Raw genomic sequence first — 21,972 nt, forward strand, 5'->3', positions numbered from 1 at the left:
GCCTATTTTTAATTTTTGGTCAAATGAAAGACTCTTTTATTCTAGTTAACATTGTTAGGTTACGGATTTTAGTTATTGATCTGACTCCAAATTGCGATCAACACTTATCACATAAATTGCTATGTCCTAATCCACACACTGGCGCACCTAACAATTTTTCGAGTTCGTTCTGTCAAAGAGAAGACCAGTAGATCAATCAGACCAAATTTACCAATTGTTTATTCCTGACAAAGCGCACTAATACAGGCCTGGGTCCCAGGTCCCTCACACTAAAACTCGTGCGTTTTTGTGACCACCAAAAGACGACACATTCTTCCGGGTTGCCCAGTTTTAAAGAAACACAATATGAATATTAAAGCATGCAAAATATTATGAGATGATTGGTCGATGGCCATCTCCTCCCCATGTCGGTGTTATCGCTGAGGTCAGGTGGTTGGATTTCCCCGCGAAGCCCGACCACATAGACGTGCTGTTGTTCTCGTTTCTCACCGACCTTGAGGTGTTCTCGTCCGGTACTCCCTGTCTGGACCTATTCCACAACACTTCAAAGAAAACAAGTTCATGCAGTTTGCCTGCACATTCTTCGCCACCCACCAATCCACACAAGCACTCCAATACTAGATATTAATATGATTATAAGTTTAACACAACCTTGAAAAATATGTTTGCAAACTCCCGAAAGCACATTTCCCTTTAACATGTATTCTGATTTTGAAAAAATATATATATTAGCAGTCAATATTTGGGTGCACTGCAACTGAATAGGGGTGCCTAAAATAGGGTGACCAGACGTCCTCTTTTCCTCGGACATGTCCTAGTTTTGAGACAAAAAATAATGTCCGGGGGGAATTTCAAAATTATCCAGGATTTTGTTCGATTGCCATCGCACACTAAGAAGCTATACGTGAGCTGAAGAATAAAGTTGTTCAAAAACAGGTCTGCTGTATGCTCTGAATCAATGTAGTTAGTTCTCTCACTTCTTTGTTCACAGGAAATTTGTTGAATGTTATACTCTACTCCATTGAGTCATATTGTACTTTTTCATCAAACACTGAGCAGTCAATTAATACATAAAATAACGTTTACAACTTTATTTTCCCGTTTACGTAATGAGACTTAGAAGTCCGAGGTGAACCTGAATGTCACTCATAAAAATGAGTGGTTGCAAGTCAGCGTGGTGCATTAACTAAAATAGCTCCTGAAATTTGAGATTAACGCTGTTGACCACTGACAAAAGTTATTAGTACGTGCGAAAGTATGAAAAGAGTGTCCTTCAGGTGAACCGGTGGGAGCAATGAGTAAAAAAAAAGAGAATACACGTCACTTTCTTCCAAACAGGTAAGCTAATGACATAATTACCATTTAGGGCCCACCCTAATTACCATTATTAACCTCGTACGTGCGCTAGTCACAGTGACGGGAGAGGCACAATTCAGAAAACGTGCTCAGCTCGTCGAGAAAATGCGATTTAAGCAATAAAATTAAAAATGCTTATAAAACCTAAACCAAACGTTGCAGGTGGTCATGTTTTCATGTGCCGAGATCAACTCGGCACTATAAAGCCCCCAAGAGCACTTTTTACTATGCCAACCTAACCAGAGTGACGGGAGGGGCACAATTCAGAAAATGTGCTCAGCTCAGCCCAAGTGAACTGCTAGATTCATCATATTCTGCGTCAAAAGAGGTTACTGAATCGGATAAAATGATGCTAATATTGCCGCTAGAAACGGAGCTGTCGCTATCATCTGCCATGTTGTTTGGGTTTGTTGACATCCAGATGTACAACTTGTGACGTCACAGTAATGGCGCCGCCAGTTTGGCTTCGTGCGGGACCCGATCGATAAACTGGCATTTCATTTCAGCTTTATTCTTAGTAATCGGTGTCCATTTTTAATTTCCAATGCGGCAAATGTGTTCACTTTATACATTCTGTCAAATTCTGTTCTAATTGAAAAAAAAAAAAAAGGATGTCTCTAGCCCTTTAACTGGAAACAGGAAGTAGTGTGATTTGGCGTGTGGAGTAAACTGACTGGTCATTATCGTCAAACATCGTTAAAATAGCTAAACTGCCTTTTTCTTGAATGATAATTTATTTGTAAACTTTTACAAATGACATCTGTCTTCACGCGATTAAACAAGATAACAGAATATATGTCGCTGGATCACGTGACCAGCTAGCTTTAGCCGAACATTCTTTTCATTTGTGACATGCTAAGCAACGAAATTGTCCTATTACAAGTCACCGTGTGTTTGAAATATTCGTGAACACCTGTAATTGGGTTCTTTGAGCGTCAAATATCATTGTAATGCCATTAATAAAGATAACTTTCATGGTGCTTTTTCATTGGACCACCACGTGACCTGACTTCTAGAACCTAGCAATTACTCAATATTTATTTGTTTTTATAGGCCCCAAAAAGGCACAACTATCCTCGTTTCACTTAAAATGTCTCCGCGTGTAAATATGTGTTGTTGGCGTCAGGTGACGTTTGTCACTCTCACTTTAGGTTGTAGTGCTGGACATAACATTGGCCCCGTTAACTTGTTACTAGTTATCGCTTCTCAGCCTTTTGGCTAAGATCAAGTGTAGTATCTGTTCTTATCAGTTTAATATCTGATACGTCCCCTATCTGGGGACCACATATTAAATTGATTTTTGGAACAGGGAGATGGAATAGGGGCTTGCTCCGTCCACTCCACGCATTGACCTGGTATTGCAGTACTTCTAGTAACGGTGTACCCCTTTGACTTGTGAAATCAATCGTGCAGTAGTCATGCGGTGAGAGGAAACCATTGCAACTGATAGATGGGAATGTTAATATGTTGCAGCTGGGCATATATAAAAGTAATGGAATCATGAAGAAACGTAATCAAAAACAGTTTATTCTTCAAATTATGTATATACTCTATTTTGAACATGTATGACATCTTGGTCATTATTGGATTACATTTTCCCTATATCAAAGTGCTGTTTATAGTAAAATTGTGTATATTACAGTGGACTACAATACGTTTAAATATACATCAGCCTGTTATTGCTTTAGATAATTAAAAAGAGCTGCTGAAAATATTAGTGTTTTATTTCTATTCATTTTTGTTGCACCGTGTATGAACATACCCGATTAGGGTGACCAGGCGTCACCCACTAAAAACAGCGTTGTCGTGGTTAATGCTTTTATTGTGTCAGTCACACACATACTTCCGGTACTTTATTAAATTCTTGGGAAATGTTACCGGAAATACACCACTTTTCAAAGCTTTGAAAATGCTAACTTGATTGTTCTATTCACACATGTGCTGACCATGTAATGTTGAGCTACATGCTTCAAGTTTTGACGTATTGGAAACAGTTTTTTTGTTGTTGTTTTTTCTTATCTGGTTTAATTTAATGACTGATTATCGTGATAATTCGATCGGGGAACAAGAAGCCACTTGTATGTAACCCGAGCTGCAACTGAAAAGGCTAGCATTAGCCGAATCTGATGCAGCAACATGTTCAGACTAGATCTTTTGCACAGCGTGGGACCTGTCACCATTCACATTCAGGACATCTCGCAAATCGGCTAATGCAAAGAGAATGGATTATAGCTTCCCAAAGCAGCTGTTCCCTTCATTTTACAACAATGGACCACCAGGCTGCTCGCAGAAACCATGTGCTGGAATTTGGGGCAGTTACGATCAGGTCCAACCTCAGGTTTGTGAATGCATCGAACAATTATGTTGTGTTCAATTAATTCTAAACGCGGTGTAAGATTTGTTCCAGAGATCATTGTTACTGCGTCGTTTTAGGACATTTGTCTTAACAATTTTGATTATTTTTGTCAGGGAACTGTGAGGGTCGGTGCAAAACATGACATATCGCTATGTTACTTGTTGTAGTACTTTAGAAATTCGAACTATTTGAAGAAGACTCTTAAAAGTAAGTCGAACTACACATTTTTAAAAGAAAAAAAAAACGTCGTCAGCACAGTAAAAAAAGTACAGATAACTGAAAACGGACAATACAATCACGAGGTATTTTCACGTCACTTCGAACCACAGGTTGTGTCCGTTACACCAAAAAATAAAAAGCACATTTTGATTTCAGGGTGGATCTGATCCTCCAAGCAACTGGACCTTTACATCTAGACATCAGGTGAAGGGGGAGATATGGCGTCAGACAGAACCGGCACCAATTCCCCTCTTCAATCCAAAGAACTGTAAGTGACCTTACAGCTGGTATCTACACACATGGAGAAATGTGTTGGTACCCTTCTGTTACTGTATTAAAACCCCACAGTATCAATTAAAAATACTTCTGTTAGTAATGAAATTCTGACCGTAGCAAGTAAAATTGACTTGAGTACGATACAGCAGTTAGGCTGTGACCATTTGCGCCCCCAGCTGGTTGCTTTATTAAGCATCTGGCACACTTTATTAAACTAACCACCACATAACCTTGTTGATTACAATGCCGATAAAATCTTACTATCTGTCTACTAATCAACTCACTCACAACATCAACGGCCTTTTTAGGTGATTCTCATTCATTAAATAAGTCTTCTTCCACCGAAGTTTATGACAAGCCATTCAATCTTCGGTAACCACAAACTTGTTTTTAATCTCGGCATTTTGTTCATAGCTGGGTGCAGATAAAGAAATTCCCACGAGCCACTGACCTCACTCGCTAGTGCTATTAAATTGCTCAGTATACAATTGTGCAGTGACCAGCTTGAATCTGGTATGCAATTTAATCTTTCTAATTTGTGTGTACACCGTTGATGTAACGTAGCAGGCACTTTTGACATGGTAAAAGAGCAGTTGTGAGGCAATCACCGTTGTATGTCACAAGTGTATTTTAAACAGAATCAACTTTAGATCAAGTTGGGTTCAAGTTTTTTTTGCTCCAGAGTCTGACTGACTTGATTGTGAGTATCTGCTGATACCAAGGCCTCATCAGATACCGCTGCAATGTATTATTAAGAAGGAAAAATAGGTGCATCAAAACGGTTTTAATTTATTTGAATGAAAATATGCTCACAGTTCAGAGGTGTGAATCTGGCTCCACCCTTTCTGTGCGGCAGTTGCATGTTCTCCCCATGCTTGAATAAGTGGTTTTCTCCGAGTATCCTCACACATCACAAAAACATGCATGGTAGGCCAATTGACCACTCCAACTTTGCCTTCTGGTGTGATTGTGAGCATGAATGCCTTCAACTGGCTGGCGACCAGTTCAGGGTGTACCCCGCCTGCTGCCCAAAGACTGCTGGGATAGGCTCCAGCATGCCCGCAACCCTCGTGGTTAGAAGTGTTCCGGAAGTTAAATGAATGAGTTAAATTGATTGCAACTAGTCTTTTCCTGTATCGGGCAAATGTATTGAATTACCAAATCTTTTGTTCAAATCATGTTTGTTTTTATCAAATTTCCAGCTTTCAATTGGTCCTCAACTCCTCCAGATCCGCACGACTTCACAGAGCATGTGAGTCTGATCTTGGATCTTGCTTGTTTTTTCTGAAATGTTTATTTGTTTTATTTATTTATTTTAAATATGTTATTTCTAGATGCAAAACTTCTACTCCGATCATTGCCGAGACGCCTTTGGGTGCATCAGTGAAGTTCTCGGGGACAATTTCTATTTTAAATATGGAATGAAAAAGGTGGGTTTGCTTTTATTGGAAAAAAAACTGTTAATAGGAAAAAACTAATCTATTTCCCATCACTGACTAAATTAAGTACCTTCGATTGAGTTACAAATTTACAGTCCACGATCTACAGTTTTAAAATGCAATAAAGTGTTTAAAAAGTCTTGTGCGGATGCCCTCACGCGTGGGCACGTCAGCCGGCCAGCACCTTTTGTGTGGACTGAATTCCAAAATCTGTAAAGTTGTTTTGTGTGGCTTCTGTAATATACAGGCGTAATATGAAGACCCGATAAACCGATTAGAGGACATCACGTTTTACGTAGAGCGGGGCAAAAAAAACATTTAGAGGACTGTACGTAACACGTTGAGCACGTACCTCCGCTGCCATTGATAAATAAATACTATTGTTTGTGCAAAGAAAACAGCATTAGGACCCTCTAAAATGGCATAGACAAAGAGACATGCTTATGAGGCACTATTCAAGCCGGGGTCATTGCCGAAGAGCACCGTAACAACGACGAGACAATGACGAGGGAACTTGGCATGTTTAATGGCGTACTTGCCCAACTGTTTAATTTGGATATGGAAAATGAGGATTTTGATGGATTTGCGTATTATTAATTAACATTGTGAGTACAACAAATAGTATAATAAAGTACAACAGAACTGACTGTTAGGTTTTTTTTGTTTTGTCTTTTAACGGTAAGTCATGGCATGCATGCACCCTATAATGGGGTGCGTCCTATGTGTGGATTAACTACAGAAAAGACCCCGGAGTTGAGTCTGTACCTTTTAACCCGAAGCGCCTTATGGTGCGGAAAATACGGTAGCTATAGGTCAAGCAGTTATTATAAATTGAAATAACGTAAAAAAAAAAAAAAAAACTACAATTTAGCACTCTTGCTTTTCCTCCTACGGAATGACCATCGATTGTCAGTTGAAGACAGAAATCACTGGAAGATGTCAACATCTCTGTTGACAATTCTACCATATATAAAACATTCAACAAGAATGTTCATGGGAGAACACCAAGAAGGAAGCCGTTGCTCTCTTAAAGAAACAAAAACTAGCTGTGTTGTTTGAAGTTTGCTTTAAAGCACTGAGATGTTCGCCACTGTATTCAACCACGGTTCATCAATATGATGGAAATGTTGTGTTCACCAAGAACTGGTAAAAGCTGAGTGTCTAATGAGCCTCTGTTGAGTGCTGTGCTTGGCGTAAACTCTTGTTTAATTGTGTGTTTGCTTGGAGGGAAGAAAATAAGTGATGGACTTAGTATTGTGTTGTGCATGTGTGTAAATTCCAGCGTCAACGCAGAGATGCAGTTCACACATGGAAGATGAAACGGTTCCTTGACAAGCTGAATTTGCCAATGTAAGTGCCACAATATATAGGCCTTCCAAATGCAAACACTTGTGAATGTCTGACTGTTGTTTTATGACATTTCTTGTCACTTCTCAGATGTCACAAGTCGTGTTCCTCCAGAACACTGCAGGCGTACAGTGCTTTAATGTCAGATGTCGTGCATACTGTCCCGCCAGAGCTGCTGGGTTCTCTGTTGTACGAGGAACTGACGGAGCAGAGAGACCGCCGGCTGTTCTATGAAGGAGCCACAGGGGGCGCACTCAACTTAATCCCCTTCTCACAAAGTGAACACTCTCAAAATGGCTGCCTTCTCTTTCCTGGAAACCAGGGAATGGACCGCCTCAGTATCCTTCAGCAAAACAATGTCTTAATTCAATTTGATGGCAGTTAACAATTGCATTTTGTCAGATTTAACAGACTTGCCAGACTTATTGTGTAACGTTTTAATGTTTCTCATGCAATTTGGATTCAACCTTGAATGTTTTTGCATTAGGCTACGCCATTCAAAAATCTTTGTCACATCAACGTAACTTCTTCACAGCATTACCAAATATACACATAAACACGCCTTTTTTAGAGGTTTCACTCTATTCCGTTTGTTCTATTTTTGTGTACTCAGAAAAGGTTTAGCCTATTTGACTGTTCTAGCTAATGAAAAGCCCGGCTACTGACAGAACCATTAAGGTTTTCATTTGACACTTGATGGCTCCAATCAGAGTTATAACTCAACCCAACAAAATGCTCGAACTGTGTTCTGATCATCCTTAAAGCAGTACCTCAGACTTTCACAGAGTTGAGTGGGAACACCACCAAGACAAATGTTTCTCTTTGAAATCCAGCAAAAGGAAACCATTCCACTTCCAACTGAAAGGCCCCATCCGGCAGATTAGCTCAGCATCTTTGTTCAACATTTGTAAGGCAAAGAAACAATTTCAGTCATCGGTACGTCACAGAACCACCGTTTGATACCTTTCTGTGTGTAGGTTGCGTTTCTGCGCGGTCAGATCGTTTCTGTGGGTTTTGGAGATTTAGTGAGCGCGAAGAACCACATTTGTTGCAAGTCGTTAACGCCAAAGAGGTTGCCACTTGTATTACTGTGAGGTAAGTTACCAAAATGCAATACAGCCTAAAGGGTCCAAAAAAACATCTCAATTATGTTGTTGTTGTTAGTCCTCACATTCTAGGTGAAGTTTTGGTGGCAAGTGAAAGTGGAACAGTAAACCTGTGGACTGTTGGCAAAGGGTAAGAGCATTTTTTTGCGAAATTCTTCGTAGAGAAGAGACTGGTGTTCAGGCTTAAGCAAAAAAAAAAAAAAAAATTGCGGCTAGATTTTCTTTTTGTTCCTCACCTTATGTCAGGATCCAAAAGGTTTGGGAAGACATCAGCAACCTTTACTTCAATGCTAAGTCATCATGGCGATGGTGTGAATTTTCTGCCCATCCTCGGGTGATTGTCTACGCTGACAGGACTGGTGCAGAACTCTGCGATATCAGGGTGAGATTAAACAACACAAAACATTTTGAAATACACGTAACACGGCACACTTTGGTAACGGCATCATATTATTTAAAAAAGGGAGTATCCAAAGCGTTTAGGTTATGGTTTTCCTCTGTTCTGTAATACTCTAGTTACTGCATCCTAATATGGCCCCATGATCATTTCTGAATTCACGCAACTATTATTATTTGTACATTGTTGGATTTTGGTACGACGATACTCATGTTGGAAAAGCAAGAATTAAGTGGCTATGGAATGTGTCGCGTATACAGTACACTTCGCGGTTCGTTTATCATATCTTCACTGCATTGTGGATTTTTTCCAGCCAAAAAAAAAAAGTTCTTATAAGAGTTCTAAAAACATATTTGCAGTGTTTTTTACAAAAAAAGTTGTTATAATAAAAGACTTCTGAGAACATATTTACAGTATTGTACGTTGTTATAAAGTTGTCATCATAATAAGAGTCCTAAAATCATATTTACAGTATGTATACTTTAGCTACATATACATCTACAAAATGCGCATAGCGCTGCTATGGTAACTTGTGACCACTAGAGGTCCCTGTTTAACCAAGATTAACAACAGAACGTCACAGCTACATGTTACACACACACACACACACACGTATATTTATATCTTCAGTATTTATCCAATATTTTCTGTCTTATTTATACTATTAATGTATTATTTACACGTTTGGAACTATTATTTAGTGTTCTAATAATAACATGCACTTAAATGGTTTCATATACATTTATTGACACAAAATGATGAGAGGGTGATCCGACTTCGTGGATTTCACTTATTGCAGGGTGGTTTTGGAACCAATTATCGGCGATAAACAAGGGATTACTGTACTACTCTTTCAATGAGCCTGTTTTGTTTCCACGTTTCTCCAGGCGTGTCCTGCCTCCAATCACACATTGTTTCGTATCAGCAACACTGCAGACTGTAGAAGTGGAGAGAGGCTTATCCTCAGTAAATATCTGGCAGATGTTCACCCTTTTCACCATCTTGTCAACACTCAGGTACAGCAATGAATACTCAGTTTTAGCCACCACATCAAATTGAAGACGTTTGGATGCAGTTGGTTCATAGAGGTGTTTTGGTCATGTTATGTCTAGTCCCAAAGATAGAGTGACTTGTTGTTGTTTTTTTCTTTCCTTTTTTGCTCCTCAACAAACTATTTACTGTATCACTCTTTTTAGCCTCAAGCAACTTTTGATTGTACTGTGTGACCAATTATACTCCTTTTATTTTTCCCTGGTAAAACTTTAGTCATGCTTGGGACTTTGTCTCTCTTTAACCACACACTTTAAACGTATCAATTATTTACATAATCAAAGAGGCTGCAGGCTGCCTGAATTCAATTGTACTTGCTATATATTGCCTAATAATCCCTACAAACATGACATGTATTTTTACATTATTATTATTTTTTAATTGTTACATTTAGATTGTGTGACATTAAATTTATTAAGGCTACATGTCATTCCATTTCACTCTTAGTACTCAACCTACATAATGGACGAGCGATTTCCTTGCTTACCAGTGCTGAAGATGGATCACATGATGCAATTCCCACCAGTGTTCTGTCATGTCCTTCCTGGTGGATCCTCATCCCGGAGCGGAGCAGGAACCACTAAAGTTTTACTGGGTTCACAGTGCTCTCAGGAAATCACACAGCTGCAGTATTCAGGTTTGTGATGACTGGGGATTGTCCATCATTTTTAGGTCAATTCCCGAGCTGCTTAACAATCTACATGTTTACAACTTCAGGTGGCAGAGCAGAAGCGTGCATCAGTATGGGTCCTCCTCAGGCACTCCTTCGGCCTTGTGATAGCCTCCAACACCTTCCCGTCCAGATCCCACACCGCATGGACATAGCATCTAACCGACTGTCCTCACCATCTGCAGGTAATTGGTGTAAATAATTAATCCATTTGTAAAATTGTTGTCTGTTAATTTAGTGGAATCATTTTTAAACAATCTTTTTATAAATGTTTATTTTTTTATAAAATTACAGCAACGCTGTCTTAAAAACAATTTCGTTTTGCTTTTAGACAGGAAAATACACTCATATTGTGTATAATGTGAATTTCTTCAATTCACATTTTCCACAATGCGAGTTCAAGAAATCAAAACTATTGACTCGGTATGAAAATAAATTTTTCATTTTTTTATATTGTCACAATTTTCTCTAATACCCTTGCAAAAAAAATAAAGGTCCAAAGTTAGAAAGTTGGGCCTTCAGTTAAGTTGGCCATTCCTAAAGGAAAGAAAAAAGAATAAGAGCCTCGGGTCAGAGGGACTGTGTTTTTTTTATGTTTGCAATTAACAAGACCATTGCAACAGATTTTATTTGGATCAGAAACATCTTGAATGAAACGAAATAGTGTCTCTGATAAGCCCTTAGCAATTTTGGTCCTGTTAAAACTCAAAATTTTATGTTTTCACATTTTTAGGTCTAACCTGTATCCAAAAGACTGCAAGAGATGGAAGTAATGATTGCATCTATGTGCTACAATTGACTGAAGCAGGTGATATATTCTATCAGATCCTTGAACATGAGCATGTGGATGCCTCTTTAGCCCCAGCCTCAGAGGATGAAGCCCAACCTAGAAAAACCTCCCCAAAAAAACTACTTCCAGTACTGGAAAATGCCTCCGAAGCAGTTCCTGAAACATCCAGCGATGAGGACATAATCGGGCCAACTCAGGGCATAATGCTTCATACATTTGTGACCAAAACGCCAGAGAAACAACTTCAATTGGACAATTCGGACAACGGTTCTGAGGATTCAGAGACACGAGGGAAAGGACAAAACTTGAAAAGGTTGAACCTCCAGATACATGTCAATGATGATCCAGGATTGAATGCAGAAAATGAAGATGGGACCAGTTCGGCAGGCAATGATTCAGAGCAGCCAAGCAGCAATCAGGAGACGCGCCCTAACTTTACTCGTGCTAATCTACCTGACTGTCCGACTTTTGTAAAACTCAGTGAGGATGCTCTCAGCACATGGAAACGCTGGCTACAAAAACTAATGCACAAGAGCCACAAAAAGAAGGACCGTATGCGCTGCCAAATGACATGCGATCCCAGTAGTCTCTTTAGTCTTTCCCGCAACAAAATGAGAGAACTGTCTCAAGATGACCACGTAACGCGCATGAGACATCAGTTGAGTGTGTGCATGTCTGACCCTTCCCTGCTGGTGAGAAGCGCCGCCACCTCCGAGCCTCCGGAAGTGGTGCCGTTTCCAGACCAGGTGGACACAGGAGCATGGGTTGACGATCTCAGTCGACGTCTGACCCTGGCCTGGCAAGGCGAGGAAAATTGGCGAGCCTGGTGGAAAGATCGGCTGGGGCTGAATAGGGAAGAAAAGATGAATGCTCTCAGGAGGAAGAGGAGGAGGCAAAGGGAGGCGAGGATGCGATCCGGCGGGCGACGGCTAGCACTCTCTGAAAGCTTCACTTCATCAGTCACCTACCAGTCAGAGCTGGATGATTTCTCCGACTGGACAGGCTGGTCCTCTGCTGCAAGCCAAGGGGTAGGGTCAGACTCGGAAAGGGTAGAGACAGAATTATCGCAGTCTGAGGGCACGATTGAAAATGAAGCGGTAATAACCAAGACACCCATCACTGCGATCAATGAGGCCACATTTCCTACTCCAATCGTCTCATCAAGATCTGCTCAACTGGACTCCACACCATCCAGCCAGGGGAGAAGCAAACGCCCCGCAGAGGACTACCTCAGCTCTCTGTTTGGATCGCAGGTACCTGTATTTTTCACTGCTGGTTTCAAATTGGACATGTATCATTGTGTTCCCCAAACCCTCAGTGTTGGTTGCTCTTGTACACTCATCAAATAGACCAATGGTTCTCAACTGTTGTCTCTTGGGGACATGCATTTTCACTGCATAGTCACAAACCCAGTTCCTCGATTTCACATGGACTTTGGAGTCAAGAATTTTGAAATCGCGTTAACTCCAAAAGTCTTCTAAGAACATTTTGTACAGTACGTGGAAAAACCCCTGGATGTTTTTCAAGTGTTAATCTGGATTCACTACTGTAGTGAGGAAACAAGCTTGAGAGCCATGTTTAATCACAAATACGGTATTTTCCAGACTATAAGCGGCTACTTTTTGCACAAGCTTTGAACCCTGGGGCTTGGAGTCTGGTGAGGCGTCTATAGATTTTCATGATTTTTGTGATTTCCAACATAGTGAAAGGGTTGTAGACCGCTGTTGTGCGGCACCGCTCTGCTGGGCGGACGGATATATGACCAGACTAGGGTAACCAGACATCCTCTTTTTCCCGGACATGTCCTACTTTTGAGACCTACAAAAAAATGTCCAGGGGGGATTTCAAATTTGTCCGGGATTTTGTTCAATTGCAGTCGCGCACACCAGCAGCCGTATCCTCCTCACCTGAAAAGGTGTTGTATCTTCTTTTAGACAAAAAGAATGTGATACATTCTGTACATTCTAATCATTCCTGCTGTGCTTACAGGACAATCCCGCTCAACACGACAACTACTTTGACGCAGAGCAGCAGTCACTTGGACCTCTGGCTCACTCCTCCCAGTCCCTCTCCCAGAGTTCTCTGGGGCGCCTGTTTTCACAACCAAAGAAAAAGAAGGCACGGATGGGATTTTAGTTTGTCCATCAGCCCATAATCAAAATGCAGTATTGACTGCATAAATTTTTACTCTTCTAATCCCTTGTTCAACAAAATCAAGTCATGATTAGTCATGGATTCAGTACACCTTACACCTGCACCCTCAAAGCAATCAAACAATTTGACTTTATGGACAGAGTGTCTCTGTTCTTTAAACACTTCAGTTTTACTACTTGAAGACCTCAAGATCATTAATTATTAAAAACGCACACAGATTGGATCTTACCTTGAAAATGTATCATCTTCACTTTTAAACTCAGTTTTTTTGTGTTTGTGTGCACGCGCACATGCTGTTTGCATGTGTTTGTAATCATTAAAGTGTCTAATTTCATTTTATCAAATGTCATTAAGAAAATCTGTAACCTATTTTACGAAACTGTGTAATCAGCTTGTTCGGTTTGCCAGAGTTTTGGAGTGACTTAATACTCTGCATAACTTCTCATCTCCATGGAAACACCTTGACTTCACTTATGGCATGCGGCAGGAGGTACTTAAAGTTCATTCTCCAAACAAATTGAATGTCACAGCAATTTTCTCTTCTACTACAGATCATGGCTAGAGACTGTTTCTGCGTTGTAGTCACCTTTCCACGAAAGTATAACAGAAACTGATCCGACTTGTGTTGCAGTTCTGAATTGTGTAGGGTTGTTGCTAAAATAAAGGGATAACAGGGGTTACAATATGTGCATAAATCTTTGATTTCTTCTGCTCTGCACTCTCTGCCTATTAATTCTGTTACAATCACCTCCTCCCCTTCACTTTTAGCTTATGTGTGCTGAACGCCATTACACATTGTCATAGCAACCAGCTTGTGGCTTTAACACAGTAAAGGAACAGAAAACAAGTGATGGAAGTTGTCTCGGACTATATTGCCCTCTAAGTATGAATGTGTCTTTATATTTAGAGGTTTTTAACTTGTCAATGTGCATTGTACTTTGGCAATGGTAGTGCAAATGAGGTACTATAAATAAAACCGAATTAGCAAAACTAAGTTGGCTGTTCCTGCTCTAGGAGTGTGACATCTATGATGTAACTCTTCCTTATTTTGTCCATCAGCCAAGCTGTTGATTCATTGTAGGTTTTGAAAGGGTGAAAATGAGATCCAACAAGTTTTAAAAACAAGTTTTTTATAAGATTTTTTTTCAGTACATGTGAAGAAAAGAATAAATTAACGTATCTATAAACTATGAACAATTTTTTTTTTACATCATTTACAATTTTACATTTTTCTGTGCATTTTTGTACATTTTTTCCCAACTTGAACTCAGCAATAGTTCATCCCACATGACATTCTATCCATAAGCTACATCCTAAAATTGGCAATTTCAAAATCATAAATTCTTACAAAATTAGTCAACAGTGTTTGACCAAGGAAAATAAGTGCTTTTTACTGAACTTTGAGTAAATGGCCTCAGGAGAGTTAATGCAAGAAAAACAAAATTTGTCACACATCTGTTTTCCCCAAGGACACAAACTACTTCCAACACACAAATGACATCCTGTGCAAATGAACAAACTCCAAAGGTGAGGGCAGTTGCAGTCACTAAAGTATTCAGTCAAAACGGGACATTGTGTTGCAATTTAATGTTCAGGTTTAGTTACTAATTTTCCATCATTATTGCTGCTGACGGTGTATTGATATCAAATTATTATGGGTCAACAAATCTTGGGGTTTATGTTCACAAATATTGTAATACAATAGAAATATCTAAAATGTATGATTAATAATGAAAGTAGTCTTGAAAGATCAAGCCCAGATAATTGCAACTGCAGCTGCCCTCAGCTTCAGTGGATGAGTAAACTTATTCATCTTTGATTATAAACAGCCGACATTTTCTATACTTGCCAGATTTTGGTAAATTAAAGTTTCTGACAACGACTGGCACGTTTTTGCTCTGATCTGGTTGCAGTGTTTGTTTTCCAACCAACCAGTGTCTTCAACCAATTGCTGTGTATCGTGGAATGTACCATGTACCAACACATCTACTAACTAAAAATCTAGACCAGTGGTTCTTAACCTGGGTTCGGTCGAACCCTAGGGGTTCGGTCGAACCCTAGGGGTTCGGTGAGTCAGTCTCAGGGGTTCGGCAGAGCCTTCACTGCGGAGATCTGAACACACCTGAATTATTGTGTAAATTTGTGACGACGCATATCTAAACTGGTCTCGCAAAGGCAACGGCAGAAGTCACGCTGATTTGCAGGTATGTAATTTGTTTTGAGTTCATGCATTGTATTGGTTATGTTCTTTGAACAAGGTGATGTTCATGCATGGGTCATTTTGTGCACCTGTAATAAATAAACAATGATGTCTTGAATTTGAAAAACATCATTTGTTCACTAAAGAGGGGTTCGGTGAATGCGCACATGAAACTGGTGGGGTTCGGTACCTCCAATAAGGTTAAGAATCACTGATCTAGACATGCTCAGCAGCCAGTTGTTGTGCAATTTACTTTCAGTACTGGAGCTTATTAGACAATAAATTAAAAGTGAATGCTTAGGGTGGGGATGAGGCACAGTAACGTGACAAAGGCGTCAGGCATTGAGGTATTGGCGGCGTTTGTGGTGGTGGTGGTAGAGGTGTGCCGGAAAAAACGGCCCTTCGCCATCGCTGCCCAGTGAGCTGCTGAGGGACTCCTCGCCCGAACTCATCATGTCCTCACAAGAGTCCTCACTGAAAGATAATTAGAAAATATTTGTTTACTTGATAGACAGAAATGTCACTGCACCTTTAAATGTAGAGAGGAGAACAAGGTTATTCAAACATTTTATTTCCTCTTTGATATGCATGATACAGCAAAAAGATAAGCAAACATGCATTTCAAGCTTCCACTTTATTATCAGCTGATAGTAGTGTGTAAAACCTGTCTGCGTCACGGTTGTCAGCTGACTGTCAGTCAGTTATTTGTAATGTCAAAGTGAACATCACCAAGTTTGTTGACCTAGCCTGTGGGTTATGTCTTTGTTTGTCAGGCAATAAATAGTCAGGCAAGCCAGTTTCTAATGTTTGTCATCTCATTAAAAGCTGTGAGGGGTGCAAAACTATGTAATACCTATTAAAACTAAACATTACTGTTTAGTCAGCTCTGACACTGGACGTCATTAGTTGTTTCACAACTAATATTGTGGCCAGTGACTCAAGTTCCTCTTTCTTCATTAGTTTCAACATTAAGCGGACATTTTCAAACAAACCCCATGATACATTAAAGGGCGTGGCCTTGTGTGATGTCACGGAAACTGGTCTTGTCTCAGTTGGGACGTGACCCATGACTCGCACACATCCAGACATGCAATACTGTGAGATAGGAGAGGCACCAGCAAGACATGTTAGTCACTCAGTCGAGCAGCCCGTCATGTCTGTGTGACGTAATGTGTGTGGTTGCACTTTCTATGGAATGAAGCTATTATGCAAAAAAACTCATTTTGAATGTGAAAATTAAGAAGAAAAACTTGTGGTTGCTGAAGAAAACTTCAAATGTGTGTGATGACCCTCAGGGTTTGTTTGTTTTCTTCTGATATGTCACCACAAGGAGTCCATCCATCCGTTTTCTATCTCTCTTGTCCCTACGGGGGTCGCGGGCGTGCTGGAGCCTATCCCAGCAGTCATCGGGCAGTAGGTGGGGGACACTCTGAACCAGTTGAAGAGGAACAACCATTCGCACTCGCACTCACATCTAGGGGCAATTTGGAGTGCTCAATCGGCCTACCAAGCATGTCTTCGGGATGTGGGAGGAAACTGGAGTGCCCGGAGAAAACCCACACGGGCACTGACGTGTTCGGTATTTTTCAGCTGACATTTACCCGCCGTTACATGATGACTTTAGCATGAGTGCATAGATAAACTATTCAGAAACTACAATCACACTGGCCCACCCAGAGGTTATCAGACAATGTAAAATTGCAAATTGCTTTGCTTTGATTACTGAATCCTGTCTTCAGTGACTAAGTCTGTGTGTGTGTGTGTGCGTGCGCGCACTACTATTTTAGAGCTTGCTGCATCGACATAATGTCCCTTTTGTTAAGCCAATATATCCAAATTCAGTGGACGTTTGTTTTTTTGCAAGGTTGTAAACCTCAGACCCAGGCTGCGTTGGTTAAAATTAAAATTCTCACCTCTCGCTTTCATCCCAGCAGCACTCGGGGATGGTGGGCAGTTCAGGTACGCTGCGGTAGCTGCTGTGTAGGTTCTGAGCGGTACGACGAGACACGATCCATTGCAGTTTTCTATGATTGGGTTTGCTGCACTCTGGCGAGGCGTAGTCGGACAAGCGTTGAGCAACTTGATCGCGCCACAACAGGAGCTCACTGTCTGCAATCTGAAACCAAACAGGCAGCAGAGCGATTAGCCTGGTTTGCTCCGCCACTGACAGTAAACGCGTAAACACAAGTGTGACATTGTACACTGAAACATTTCGTTTTTTCACATTACCAGGTTAAAAGTAGTTGGGTTAAAAACTCATTTAAACCCCAATCACAAGTTATACCGGTAACAACAGCCATAGTCTTTGAAATGTTGAAGTAACTTTAGCAAAATTTCAAAATCCAAAAAGGGGAACTACAAATTTTCAAATACACAAAATCTGTTCTAATTCCAAATGTCATTTCACTGTACTTTTTCCACTGCTAGACTTTTGACAGAATTAGCATGCATAAATCATTAATATAATCTTTCTTACGAACATACCTCCACAGACATGATAATTCATGTTTAATGGTGCAGAGATTGGCTAAAAATAAACATGCTTAATTTGTACACATGCAAATGAGGGTCGCCACTCACTGAATACACGATGCACACAACTCTCCGGCGATTGCAGAGTTACATGATCCCAAGAATTCACTTTGCTCATGTAAAACTTATAGTGGACAAACCTGTCGTCAATGCACTTCATCGGACGTATTTAGTATTTAGTAACTTAAAATGGATACTACACTCCTCACATTAAGGCAGAAATAACAGCTGATTTTTGCATCCACAAAGAGAGGTTGCGATCATGGTAAAATTGTTACATTAGAGCGATTTCCTGGTGTTAAAACTGTAAAACTCTTTTAATGAGTGGCAGTTTTCCTCTTAATGTTTTTCCAGCACATTTCCCACAAATGTTTTGTTTACCTTTAAGTGTCTCTGGATGTGATGGGCTATTTCTAACATGTCCACCGACTGAATAGCTTCAATCTGCTGTCTCAGGAGGGACAAGGCGAGGACGGACGGCTGGATGGAATTAGAAGAGAAGGAAGCATAGAAAGGCAAAGAAAATATGAAATTGTAGAATCATTTTGACATTTGCTCTCATGCTTGGGCTCATCTTAAAACTTTATTTGGAAGTTGTAATGCGAGTTGATCTCTGCTGAGAATTTCTACCTTAGCTTTGGAGAAATCGATCCGGCACAGGCAGGCTTTGAGCTGAGCCTCCAGCTTCTCCAGGCTCAATGTTTCCTTCCTGTTCACACAAATTATGAGCATCAATGGAGTTCACACAAGTTGGATGGAAGGAAGGCATTTATGCTGATACGCAACTATATTAAAAAGAGCAATTAAAACAGTGACTAAAAGCATATATATTATGTGTAATATGGTGTGTTGCAAAAAACAAACATGACCCACAAACTGGTTATGCAAGTGTTGGAGTCAGTGGCAGTCAGCCATAAATCTTATCACAGCGCTTCAGCCAGACGCAACTGTCTGATAATTGACTGCTGACCTAAAGCGAGCGGTTCTGCTCACACAAACAACAGAGAGTGTGGTGGAAAAGCACCACACCAAGCAAAAACAATAGGGTTTCAGAAATGCCAGCAGCAGAATATGTTGACCAAATTTGAATTCTGCAGACGGCACACACGTCTACAGCGAAAGAAAGGCGCATATGTGAATAGGCAAAAATACTTTTTGTTTGTTTTTCTCAGCGAGGGGGTAGTCTGTTTTATTTATTTACTTATTTTTACATGTTCTTTCCATGCTTAATTGGGTACTTCCTCTCCACTCCAAACACTTTCATGCTAATTTAATTGAAGACTACTGTACATTGTTTATAGGTGTCATTGTGAGTCTGAATGATTTCTTGGTATTTTGTGAGTTTTCTCTCGATCTATCCGTGTACCTTACAAAGAAAAGGGGTGAACATAAAATAATGAAGTTAGCAGTATTCCTTCTTACCTCTCCGTGGAGTGAGACAGTGCAATCTGATGGTACAACTGCAGAAAGGTCAAAGCTGTGACAGATTTGCACTTGAAGTCAAGCTTCTCTGTGATGATCTTCTCCATACGGCCGAGGTCGGACACGCTGAAGCGGCACTGTCCAATGCGGATGAGCTCGTCGGTGGATGCGAGGTTGCACTCCTCCTCTGTCGCTTTGGCGGCCATATGGAGGCAGCTCAGGCTGACACAAGACAAGTGCTTCGGTTGGATCTGAAATAAGATGCTGTTTTTAATACTCAATGATCCTCCCATGTTGTGTCATCAAAAAGTTGACTTTTAAAGTGCAACGGTCAAATAAGGAACTCTGTGTACCCTCATCATGGCCAAGAATCTGTCAAGCAAGTTAATAGCCAGGACGAAAGTCTGTGTGGTGTAGCCAAAGAAGCTGGTCAGACTCCACAAATCCTCCACTTTGGCATTTCTGCACTTGGCTGAGATCCGCCCATCATTCTAGAAAATGAACACTTGTCAGTTAGGCTTTGAAACATTACGGCCCTCATACTCTCATGCACATCTATGGGCAACTATCTATCGATCTTAAAATGCATGTTTTTGGAATGCGGGACGATGCCAGAGAAGGGAACTCAAGCAAGCACAGCGAGGACATGCATATACCACAGCGGAACTCCAGAACTGCGAGGCGGACTTGCTAACAACCAACACCATTGGTTCCAGCCCAATAAAAATGCAATGAAATCTTCAACTTGATGACCATTAGCCTGTGCGTACATTTTTTTGCCGCCAAGAGATACTTTTTTTCTCCAAACGTAAAAGATTTTCCTACTGTGAATCAAGGGTGGGGAACCAACACTTGGGCAAAGCAGGTCACATTGCGTCTGAACTGCTATTTAATTTGTCTCTGGTTAATTGTTTTATGGGATTTATGATCATAATTTACAACGGGTAGTCGTGAGTATATTTTAAAAGAAACTTGCTTGAGATGATGTAGTGCATGGACTCACCTGATTACTAGACTCAATGAGACTCAGGCCTGTCTCTTTGGGGAGATAATAAACCTCCAACTCATAGTTTGCCCGCAGCTCCTTCATCAGTTTGAAGGCATCCATGTCTCAGCTGGCAGTCTCGTCTTGTCACTACACAAGTATAAAACTTATGTAATTCTTGTTGGCATACGTGTTGTCACTGATATCTAGTCCAGATTGTTGACCTGATTTAACCGGGGGGGGGGGGGGGGGGGGGGGGGGGGGACCGAACAGCTCCCAGCCCAGCCCATTTCCCCACAGCTGGACTCGGGTGTCAGATTTCCTTTAGTGAACGCCTTCTGGGTCACAGACCGAAAAACAGTCTCTTTTTTTTTTACGTTGTTCTTGTTTATTTGGGCCAAAAGAAAAACACTTAAAATGCGCCACACGATTCGGTTCTGTTTTCTTAATTTATAGATGGCAACCGAGGGAGCTGATTCTGTTGTTGACTGCAGCTAGCAAACCTTTAAAATCGACCCTGAGGAGCGGGGGAGGGGCTCTTTTTCCAATTCCTCAAACTGCAAAACATTCTATCCTACAGCACCATCATCGACACAACAACAAACGTTTTCGACATTAAGGCACAAGAATATAATCAATAGATTAAATATCCATGCATTTTTCTGAATTACTGTGATTGAAAAAAATCTCTTGGACAGAACGATAGCAAATACACCAAGTGAAAAACGCATAAACAGATATTTGTTCGAGGAATATCCGGTTCTAAAACTGATGGTAAATTCCTATTAACCCAAACCAACGTAAGAAGCAGGAAATATTTACTGAATGCCTCTTTTCCATGTAGTTTTTTTTTTAACTGTACGTATTAAACGTAAATTGGAATGATGCATTCATCGAAAAAGACGCTTTGTGAATATGTGATGATCGTTCGATTACTCTTTACTTTAGCTTTAGTCGATGTAAATTTTGTCATTCGTTCACTTTCCTCCGTTATTTTTTTTCTCCGTAGGAGACAGAATAAAGAAAACGCGCGTTTGGTGTCAGATACCGTTAATCCCGATAAAGTTATATGAGTGTTCTTACCTATTAAGGCAAATTACATCCACATATCGGTTGTACTTCGCCGACGTATTTCTTCGGTCTTCCTTCTATCGCTCGGTACTCTTTTCTCGCTTTTCTTTTGTTGATGTTGCTAACACATACACCGCCCCGCCCCCATGACGTCATGGGGGATGTACCAATCATGGCTTTGTTGTAAATCAACAACTTGCTTCCAGTCGTACTGGCTAACATTCAAGCATACATACGTTCTTACAGACAGTATCAGTTTTATTTTTGACTTACTTCACAACAATCATAAACATAATACTGAGTATATTTTCACGTAGACGAAAATTGAAACTGAAAATTGAGACACTAGTGCCGACCTTGACAAAAGACGACTGTTTTCAGATTGACATTTCCATTGCCCAATCAACAAACTGCACTATTTTACGTTCAAATAGTCCGCCCAAATCAGACGTTTTTGATTGGCTCGTGAACTGACTGGGTACTGACGCAAATAAAGGCATTACGTAAGGGTTTTGGGTAGCTCGCTACATAAATCTAGCCTCTTGTGCTGTCGTTAGTGCTCGCAACAGATACCCAATCAAAATGATAGAATTAGATAATTA

At 40.5% G+C, this 21,972-nt stretch overlaps 2 protein-coding genes and 1 non-coding gene across 3 annotated transcripts; 2 read left to right on the forward strand and 1 right to left on the reverse strand.

Moving 5' to 3' along the window:
* The first annotated feature begins 2,554 nt into the window (after positions 1-2,554).
* Positions 2,555-2,745, forward strand: LOC125980240 (U2 spliceosomal RNA). The gene has a single exon (XR_007485556.1). It is a non-coding gene; the product is annotated as a U2 spliceosomal RNA (small nuclear RNA).
* A 497-nt stretch (positions 2,746-3,242) lies between these two features.
* On the forward strand, positions 3,243-14,154 carry taf1c (TATA-box binding protein associated factor, RNA polymerase I subunit C). Its single transcript, XM_049737185.1, has 15 exons — positions 3,243-3,694; positions 4,088-4,199; positions 5,410-5,459; positions 5,542-5,637; positions 6,929-6,996; positions 7,084-7,331; positions 7,769-7,900; positions 7,971-8,088; positions 8,158-8,229; positions 8,346-8,481; positions 9,384-9,512; positions 9,994-10,183; positions 10,264-10,401; positions 10,950-12,259; positions 12,996-14,154. Exons 1-15 carry the CDS (start codon positions 3,578-3,580, stop codon positions 13,140-13,142), a joined length of 3,063 nt encoding a protein of 1,020 aa, XP_049593142.1. The 5' UTR covers positions 3,243-3,577; the 3' UTR covers positions 13,143-14,154.
* Positions 14,155-14,273: 119 nt separating this feature from the next.
* ccng2 (cyclin G2) lies at positions 14,274-21,541 on the reverse strand. Its single transcript, XM_049737223.1, has 8 exons — positions 21,383-21,541; positions 20,318-20,449; positions 19,668-19,805; positions 19,315-19,565; positions 18,523-18,601; positions 18,274-18,372; positions 17,274-17,476; positions 14,274-15,834 (listed from the first exon to the last, which is right to left on the reverse strand). Exons 2-8 carry the CDS (start codon positions 20,420-20,422, stop codon positions 15,696-15,698), a joined length of 1,014 nt encoding a protein of 337 aa, XP_049593180.1. The 5' UTR covers positions 20,423-20,449; positions 21,383-21,541; the 3' UTR covers positions 14,274-15,695.
* Positions 21,542-21,972: the final 431 nt, after the last annotated feature.

The sequence above is a fragment of the Syngnathus scovelli genome, chromosome 13 (genome assembly GCF_024217435.2).
Source record: "Syngnathus scovelli strain Florida chromosome 13, RoL_Ssco_1.2, whole genome shotgun sequence".
NCBI lineage: Eukaryota > Metazoa > Chordata > Actinopteri > Syngnathiformes > Syngnathidae > Syngnathus > Syngnathus scovelli.